At 49.9% G+C, this 10000-nt stretch overlaps 1 protein-coding gene across 1 annotated transcript in view; it reads left to right on the forward strand.

Annotated features, from left to right (window-relative positions):
- Window positions 1-10000, forward strand: part of mgat4b (alpha-1,3-mannosyl-glycoprotein 4-beta-N-acetylglucosaminyltransferase B) — a 189845-nt gene that overhangs the window by 115497 nt on the left and 64348 nt on the right. Inside the window, exon 2 of the mRNA XM_079629730.1 lies at window positions 6800-6979. Coding sequence (XP_079485856.1) covers window positions 6800-6979 — 180 coding nt within the window. The remainder of the gene's footprint in view (window positions 1-6799; window positions 6980-10000) is intronic.

A 10000-nucleotide genomic window follows, 5' to 3' on the forward strand; every position in this document is an offset into this window, starting at 1 on the left:
CGGGTGTTGAGGAGTCTGTACACCAGCGGGTGTTGAGGAGTCTGTACACCAGCGGGTGATGTGAGGAGTCTGTACACCAGCGGGTGTTGAGGAGTCTGTACACCAGCGGGTGTTGAGGAGTCTGTACACCAGCGGGTGTTGAGGAGTCTGTACACCAGCGGGTGTTGTGAGGAGTCTGTACACCAGCGGGTGTTGTGAGGAGTCTGTACACCGGCGGGTGTTGTTAGGAGTCTGTACACCGGCGGGTGTTGTGAGGAGTCTGTACACCAGCGGGTGTTGTGAGGAGTCTGTACACCGGCGGGTGTTGAGGAGTCTGTACACCAGCGGGTGTTGAGGAGTCTGTACACCAGCGGGTGATGTGAGGAGTCTGTACACCAGCGGGTGTTGTGAGGAGTCTGTACACCAGCGGGTGTTGTGAGGAGTCTGTACACCAGCGGGTGTTGAGGAGTCTGTACACCAGCGGGTGTTGTGAGGAGTCTGTACACCAGCGGGTGTTGTGAGGAGTCTGTACACCAGCGGGTGTTGTGTGGAGTCTGTACACCAGCGGGTGTTGTGTGGAGTCTGTACACCAGCGGGTGTTGTGTGGAGTCTGTACACCAGCGGGTGTTGTGAGGAGTCTGTACACCAGCGGGTGTTGAGGAGTCTGTACACCAGCGGGTGTTGTGTGGAGTCTGTACACCGGCGGGTGTTGTGAGGAGTCTGTACACCAGTGGGTGTTGTGAGGAGTCTGTACACCAGTGGGTGTTGTGAGGAGTCTGTACACCGGCGGGTGTTGTGAGGAGTCTGTACACCAGTGGGTGTTGTGAGGAGTCTGTACACCAGCGGGTGTTGTGAGGAGTCTGTACACCGGCGGGTGTTGTGAGGAGTCTGTACACCAGTGGGTGTTGTGTGGAGTCTGTACACCGGCGGGTGTTGTGAGGAGTCTGTACACCAGTGGGTGTTGTGAGGAGTCTGTACACCAGCGGGTGTTGTGTGGAGTCTGTACACCGGCGGGTGTTGTGAGGAGTCTGTACACCGGCGGGTGTTGAGGAGTCTGTACACCAGCGGGTGTTGAGGAGTCTGTACACCAGCGGGTGTTGAGGAGTCTGTACACCAGCGGGTGTTGAGGAGTCTGTACACCAGCGGGTGTTGTGAGGAGTCTGTACACCAGCGGGTGTTGAGGAGTCTGTACACCAGCGGGTGTTATGAGGAGTCTGTACACCAGCGGGTGTTGAGGAGTCTGTACACCAGCGGGTGTTGAGGAGTCTGTACACCAGCGGGTGTTGAGGAGTCTGTACACCAGCGGGTGTTGAGGAGTCTGTACACCAGCGGGTGTTGAGGAGTCTGTACACCAGCGGGTGTTGTGAGGAGTCTGTACACCAGCGGGTGTTGAGGAGTCTGTACACCAGCGGGTGTTGAGGAGTCTGTACACCAGCGGGTGATGTGAGGAGTCTGTACACCAGCGGGTGTTGAGGAGTCTGTACACCAGCGGGTGTTGAGGAGTCTGTACACCAGCGGGTGTTGAGGAGTCTGTACACCAGCGGGTGTTGTGAGGAGTCTGTACACCAGCGGGTGTTGTGAGGAGTCTGTACACCGGCGGGTGTTGTTAGGAGTCTGTACACCGGCGGGTGTTGTGAGGAGTCTGTACACCAGCGGGTGTTGTGAGGAGTCTGTACACCGGCGGGTGTTGAGGAGTCTGTACACCAGCGGGTGTTGAGGAGTCTGTACACCAGCGGGTGATGTGAGGAGTCTGTACACCAGCGGGTGTTGTGAGGAGTCTGTACACCAGCGGGTGTTGTGAGGAGTCTGTACACCAGCGGGTGTTGTTAGGAGTCTGTACACCGGCGGGTGTTGAGGAGTCTGTACACCGGCGGGTGTTGTGAGGAGTCTGTACACCGGCGGGTGTTGTGAGGAGTCTGTACACCAGCGGGTGTTGTGAGGAGTACACCAGCGGGTGTTGAGGAGTCTGTACACCAGCGGGTGTTGAGGAGTCTGTACACCAGCGGGTGTTGAGGAGTCTGTACACCAGCGGGTGTTGTGAGGAGTCTGTACACCAGCGGGTGTTGAGGAGTCTGTACACCAGCGGGTGTTGTGTGGAGTCTGTACACCAGCGGGTGTTGTGAGGAGTCTGTACACCAGCGGGTGTTGTGTGGAGTCTGTACACCAGCGGGTGTTGTGAGGAGTCTGTACACCAGTGGGTGTTGAGGAGTCTGTACACCAGCGGGTGTTGAGGAGTCTGTACACCAGTGGGTGTTGAGGAGTCTGTACACCGGCGGGTGTTGTGAGGAGTCTGTACACCAGCGGGTGTTGTGAGGAGTCTGTACACCAGTGGGTGTTGAGGAGTCTGTACACCAGCGGGTGTTGAGGAGTCTGTACACCAGTGGGTGTTGAGGAGTCTGTACACCAGCGGGTGTTGAGGAGTCTGTACACCGGCGGGTGTTGTGAGGAGTCTGTACACCGGCGGGTGTTGTGAGGAGTCTGTACACCAGCGGGTGTTGAGGAGTCTGTACACCAGCGGGTGTTGAGGAGTCTGTACACCAGCGGGTGTTGAGGAGTCTGTACACCAGCGGGTGTTGAGGAGTCTGTACACCAGCGGGTGTTGAGGAGTCTGTACACCAGCGGGTGTTGAGGAGTCTGTACACCAGCGGGTGTTGAGGAGTCTGTACACCAGCGGGTGTTGAGGAGTCTGTACACCAGCGGGTGTTGTGAGGAGTCTGTACACCAGCGGGTGTTGTGAAGGAGTCTGTACACCAGCGGGTGTTGTGAGGAGTCTGTACACCAGCGGGTGTTGTTAGGAGTCTGTACACCAGCGGGTGTTGTGAGGAGTCTGTACACCAGCGGGTGTTGTGAGGAGTCTGTACACCAGCGGGTGTTGTGAGGAGTCTGTACACCGGCGGGTGTTGTGAGGAGTCTGTACACCGGCGGGTGTTGTGAGGAGTCTGTACACCGGCGGGTGTTGTTAGGAGTCTGTACACCGGCGGGTGTTGAGGAGTCTGTACACCGGCGGGTGTTGTGAGGAGTCTGTACACCAGCGGGTGTTGTGAGGAGTCTGTACACCAGCGGGTGTTGTGAGGAGTCTGTACACCAGTGGGTGTTATGAGGAGTCTGTACACCGGCGGGTGTTGAGGAGTCTGTACACCGGCGGGTGTTGAGGAGTCTGTACACCGGCGGGTGTTGTGAGGAGTCTGTACACCAGCGGGTGTTGTGAGGAGTCTGTACACCGGCGGGTGTTGAGGAGTCTGTACACCGGCGGGTGTTGTGAGGAGTCTGTACACCAGCGGGTGTTGTGAGGAGTCTGTACACCAGCGGGTGTTGTGAGGAGTCTGTACACCAGCGGGTGTTGTGAGGAGTCTGTACACCAGCGGGTGTTGTGAGGAGTCTGTACACCGGCGGGTGTTATGAGGAGTCTGTACACCGGCGGGTGTTGAGGAGTCTGTACACCGGCGGGTGTTGTGAGGAGTCTGTACACCAGCGGGTGTTGTGAGGAGTCTGTACACCAGCGGGTGTTGTGAGGAGTCTGTACACCAGCGGGTGTTGTGAGGAGTCTGTACACCAGCGGGTGTTGTGAGGAGTCTGTACACCAGCGGGTGTTGTCTACACTTAACAGGGTGTGTGTCGCTCTATCATGTTAACCCTCTAGGCGCCACCGTCGAGTTTACTCGACAAGATGCGGCACTGAATAAAACGTCCGATTTTGTCAAATAGGGTGTCAAATTTCCTTCGACCTCCCATCCACTAGTTGGCAGACATGTTATAATTCATCCCCGACTCAAGAAAATGTCATGCTTTTATACAAAATCTTCGAGCTAGAGCGCATTGAATCAGCGCGAACAAAAGCTAGGAGCTAGTGTGCGAGTGAGCCATTTTATCAGAGCAATATTGTCAACGTCAGCGAGTATTTGCATTAGATTATTATTATTATTATTATTATTATTATCTAATTGCATCAATAAAGCTTACCCACAATGAAGTGTTGGGTCTTCTATTCGCGGACCCTGGTTCTGAAGGGAAATATCTGCCTTCAGAAGGTGATTATGAAAGTGAAAGTATAGCCCGTACGTTACACCAAGCTCAAACGGTGAATCCTTTGCCCAATGTCAGTGGTGGGAGCAATGTTTCCCGGGGGTCGGAGTGTTCATCGCAAAGTTAGCAGGCGTGTTATTGTTGTGGGGAACGAGGAGGGAGATTTTTTTACCGCGCTAGCCATGTAGTTTGTCTTCTGACCGTGTGCCTCTCCGCAATCGCGGCGACAGTATTGTGGTGGAGACTTTGTCTAATGCCACTGGGCATGTTAGACGAGGTCGAAGTATTCAGTTAGGGGGCAACGTGGAGGCAGGGTGAGGAGTCGCAATGGCAATGACAGTAGTCCGAGCTGTGCGCACTCTGCGCGCGCGAGAGAGAGATCTGGCCGCGCCCGCGCTGCTCGTAGCAGGAGCAGAGGCGGTGTGACACGGGGCAACTAAACAGGTCTTGTCTACTTGTGTTTGTGTGTCATATGAATAATATATATGTGCCCCATACATGGAATCAGAGTGCCTACTGTATGTAGTAAATGGAAAATCTCTACAGCAAAAGGCCAACCACTACATACATGCATTCGGTTTGTTTCTACCATTTATTAGTAATGATTTACACAGTTTGTTTACTACTTACTATTTACCTGAGCATTCAGTATTGTGCAATATAGCATACAGAAGGTGAGGAACATTTTGGGGGGAAAGAAGTGCTGCATTTTATCATTTAAACTTGTGACTTTTTTAATGAAAATTCTATAATCCAAGATGGCCGCCACCATATGACGTCATAATATGCAAATTAGATGGGGAAATATAATCCCTACATAAACTTTGGGTCATCCTTAATATTTCTCTCATTTACAGAAAGTCTCTATCTTTTATCACTTTTAAGATATAGCCTTTTGAAATGAAGATGTGACTGTGTGCATCTCTGGAGACGTTCAGCCCGACACTGCACTGGCTCAGCCAATAGCACGAGTTTAGAGGCGGGAACATTTGTTTGGCTGGCCAATGACAGGTTAAAATAGCTCATGTATTATTCATGTTTTTTCTTTGGTGATGGTAGAGTTACACACTTCACCTTTAACTGTTCGTTCACTGAGAGATTTTGTGCTTTTCTAACTGTAAATTCAGTTACGTTGTATCAGTGTCACACATTATAGGCCTACCAGTAACACACTTTCTTGCATCATTCAGCCACCAAATATGTATTTTTAAATATTTTGATAAATTATTTATTATTTGTTCTAGTAATGTTATCAAAAAAATATGTATTTATTTATTTTAAATATGTTGATAAATAAACTATTTACGTTTTATTTTAAATGTGTTAATAAATAAGTTATTTATTTTAAATATTCTGATTATTTATTTATTTGACATAGTTTGATAAATAAACAATTTATATATTTTAAATTTGTTGATCAATTATTATTATTTTTTTAATATTCTGATAAATGTATTATTTATTTTAAATATGTTGATACATTATTTAATATTTTTAAATATGTTGATAGATTAATTTATTATTTATTTCAAATATGTTAATAAATAAATTTATTTATTCTAAATATTATGATCAATTATTTATTTATTTTAAATATTCTGATAGTTTATTTATTTATTTGACATAGTTTGATAAATAAACAATTTATATATTTTAAATTTGTTGATAAATTATTTTATTTTTTAAATATTCTGATAAATGTATTATTTATTTTAAATATGTTGATAAATGATTTAATATTTTTAAATATGTTGATAGATTAATGTATTATTTATTTCAAACATGTTAATAAATAAATGTATTTATTCTAAATATTCTGATAAATTATTTATTTATTTTACATACTCTGATAATTTATTTCTTTATTTGACATAGTTTAATAAATAAAACAATTTATATATCTTAAATTTGATGATAAATTATTTAATATTTATTTTAAATATGTTGATAGATTAATGTACTATTTATTTCAAATATGTTAATAAATAAATGTATTTATTCTAAATATTCTGATAAATTATTTTTTTATTTTAAATATTTGTATAAATTATTTATTAAATAATAATAATAAGTATTATTATCAGTAGTAGTAGTAGTAGTTATTATTGTTTTCAGTAGTAGTAGTGATAGTATATTTAATGGATTAGTAGTAGTATTTGTTTTTATCTATTGTTATTATCATCATTCAATGTAAAATATCAGATGATCAGAGACGGCAGATCTAAAGTTCCTGTCCCGCTGAACACTGGAGATCTCATAGCAGACTCATTAACACTGAGGAATCTGACTTTTAAACCGATTACTCTTCACTTCTTTAAGGGTGTCCTTTGTGTGTGTGATCTTGCCCGTCATGTTCCCCATGTGACGTGTGTGTGAGCTTGTGTTGTTGAGCATGTGTTGACCTCTGGGGTCAGAGCATGGATCGCTCCGCCAGGGAAGGTCGTGACCCGAGACGGCCGCACTAACACACTTGTTTAAATGTCATGAATGACTGTGTGGTCACAGGACAGCAGCTGTTTAACTGTAGACGAGCGCAGCTTCAGCCTCTGACGGCCACAGAGAACGAGACTCGTATCTTACTCTTCATCCTCATCCTCATCCTCACGCCTCTGTGACCGCAGGCCTGTGACACACACACATCTGCTGCATGATCACCGTGTGCTTATGTGCACGACATTAATGTTAATAACTGATGAGGTGTGTTGAGAAAGGCCGTTATTGAGTGTTGTGTGTGTGTGTGTGTGTGTGTGTGTGTGTGTTGTGTGTGTTGTGTGTGTTGTGTGTGTTGTGTTTGCAGGTAATGTGGTGGACATTTACCAGCGTGAATTCCTGGCGCTGAGAGACCGCCTTCACTCCGCTGAGCAGGAGAACCTCAAGCGCTCCAAAGAGCTGAACCTGGTTCTGGACGAGATCAAGCGGGCCATCGCAGAGAAGCAGGCGCTGCGGGACATCAACCGCACCTGGAGCAGCCTATCCGGTGAGTGGACCAGCGCCGGCCCGGCGGGTCGTGTTTATATATGTCTGTCCGGTGAGTGGACCAGCGCCGGCCCGGCGGGTCGTGTTTATATATGTCTGTCCGGTGAGTGGACCAGCGCCGGCCCAGCGGGTCGTGTATATATGTCTGTCCGGTGAGTGGACCAGCGCCGGCCCAGCGGGTCGTGTTTATACATGTCTGTCCGGTGATTGGACCAGCGCCGGCCCAGCGGGTCGTGTTTATACATGTCTGTCCGGTGAGTGGACCAGCGCCGGCCCAGCGGGTCGTGTTTATACATGTCTGTCCGGTGAGTGGACCAGCGCCGGCCCGGCGGGTCGTGTTTATATATGTCTGCCCGGTGAGTGGACCAGCGCCGGCCCGGCGGGTCGTGTTTATATATGTCTGTCCGGTGAGTGGACCAGCGCCGGCCCGGCGGGTCGTGTTTATATATGTCTGTCCGGTGAGTGGACCAGCGCCGGCCCAGCGGGTCGTGTTTATATATGTCTGTCCGGTGAGTGGACCAGCGCCGGCCCGGCGGGTCGTGTTTATATATGTCTGTCCGGTGAGTGGACCAGCGCCGGCCCAGCGGGTCGTGTTTATACATGTCTGTCCGGTGAGTGGACCAGCGCCGGCCCGGCGGGTCGTGTTTATACATGTCTGTCCGGTGAGTGGACCAGCGCCGGCCCGGCGGGTCGTGTTTATATATGTCTGTCCGGTGAGTGGACCAGCGCCGGCCCAGCGGGTCGTGTTTATATATGTCTGTCCGGTGAGTGGACCAGCGCCGGCCCGGCGGGTCGTGTTTATATATGTCTGTCCGGTGAGTGGACCAGTGCCGGCCCGGCGGGTCGTGTATATATGTCTGTCCGGTGAGTGGACCAGCGCCGGCCCGGCAGGTCGTGTTTATATATGTCTGTCCGGTGAGTGGACCAGCGCCGGCCCGGCGGGTCGTGTTTATATATGTCTGTCCGGTGAGTGGACCAGCGCCGGCCCAGCGGGTCGTGTTTATATATGTCTGTCCGGTGAGTGGACCAGCGCCGGCCCAGCGGGTCGTGTTTATACATGTCTGTCCGGTGATTGGACCAGCGCCGGCCCAGCGGGTCGTGTTTATACATGTCTGTCCGGTGAGTGGACCAGCGCCGGCCCGGCGGGTCGTGTATATATGTCTGTCCGGTGAGTGGACCAGCGCCGGCCCGGCGGGTCGTGTTTATATATGTCTGTCCGGTGAGTGGACCAGCGCCGGCCCGGCGGGTCGTGTTTATATATGTCTGTCCGGTGAGTGGACCAGCGCCGGCCCAGCGGGTCGTGTTTATATATGTCTGTCCGGTGAGTGGACCAGCGCCGGCCCAGCGGGTCGTGTTTATATATGTCTGTCCGGTGAGTGGACCAGCGCCGGCCCAGCGGGTCGTGTTTATACATGTCTGTCCGGTGATTGGACCAGCGCCGGCCCAGCGGGTCGTGTTTATACATGTCTGTCCGGTGAGTGGACCAGCGCCGGCCCGGCGGGTCGTGTATATATGTCTGTCCGGTGAGTGGACCAGCGCCGGCCCGACGGGTCGTGTTTATATATGTCTGTCCGGTGAGTGGACCAGCGCCGGCCCGGCGGGTCGTGTTTATATATGTCTGTCCGGTGAGTGGACCAGCGCCGGCCCGGCGGGTCGTGTTTATATATGTCTGTCCGGTGAGTGGACCAGCGCCGGCCCGGCGGGTCGTGTTTATATATGTCTGTCCGGTGAGTGGACCAGCGCCGGCCCGGCGGGTCGTGTTTATATATGTCTGTCCGGTGAGTGGACCAGCGCCGGCCCAGCGGGTCGTGTTTATATATGTCTGTCCGGTGAGTGGACCAGCGCCGGCCCGGCGGGTCGTGTTTATATATGTCTGTCCGGTGAGTGGACCAGCGCCGGCCCAGCGGGTCGTGTTTATATATGTCTGTCCGGTGAGTGGACCAGCGCCGGCCCGGTGGGTCGTGTTTATATATGTCTGTCCGGTGAGTGGACCAGCGCCGGCCCGGCGGGTCGTGTATATATGTCTGTCCGGTGAGTGGACCAGCGCCGGCCCGGCAGGTCGTGTTTATATATGTCTGTCCGGTGAGTGGACCAGCGCCGGCCCGGCGGGTCGTGTTTATATATGTCTGTCCGGTGAGTGGACCAGCGCCGGCCCAGCGGGTCGTGTTTATATATGTCTGTCCGGTGAGTGGACCAGCGCCGGCCCAGCGGGTCGTGTTTATATATGTCTGTCCGGTGAGTGGACCAGCGCCGGCCCAGCGGGTCGTGTATATATGTCTGTCCGGTGAGTGGACCAGCGCCGGCCCAGCGGGTCGTGTTTATATATGTCTGTCCGGTGAGTGGACCAGCGCCGGCCCAGCGGGTCGTGTATATATGTCTGTCCGGTGAGTGGACCAGCGCCGGCCCAGCGGGTCGTGTTTATATATGTCTGTCCGGTGAGTGGACCAGCGCCGGCCCAGCGGGTCGTAATTCTCTAGTAATGCTCTAATGAGAGTTAGTTGACAAGTTATAATGGACTATAAAAAAATAAAGTGTTATCAAAATGTTCAGTTTGGTGCAGATGCTGATATTTATGTGGCGATAAAGGAAGATGAAATTCTGATGCTTGTAATGTAAATCAATGAGATCTTTATAACAGTATAGCAGATACTTACATAAAATGATAGATCAGTCATCTCTATATCTGCCAATAATATGTCTTAGTAAGATGCTTAGTTTTAAAGCAAAGCTCTGTAGTTTCACAGCAACATATAATGTAATACAATACAATGATGATTGAGATGAACAAATAAACCTTCCTCTAAAGCCTGATGATCAGATTTGATACTCATGATTTTCTAATAAATGATATATGGATAATCAAGTAAACCTGCTTCAGTCCAGTAAGCGTTGATCTTGAAATATCAGTTATTCTTACGTTCAGTAAAGATTTTTACTTGCTAATAACTAGTAGTAGATTGTGTGCAACAGGTTTTTCAGCAGAGTTTTGATCATATTGATATTTATCAATGTGTGTATAAAA

This window comes from Phoxinus phoxinus (genome assembly GCF_949152265.1).
Source record: "Phoxinus phoxinus genome assembly, chromosome: 12".
NCBI classification, from domain to species: domain Eukaryota; kingdom Metazoa; phylum Chordata; class Actinopteri; order Cypriniformes; family Leuciscidae; genus Phoxinus; species Phoxinus phoxinus.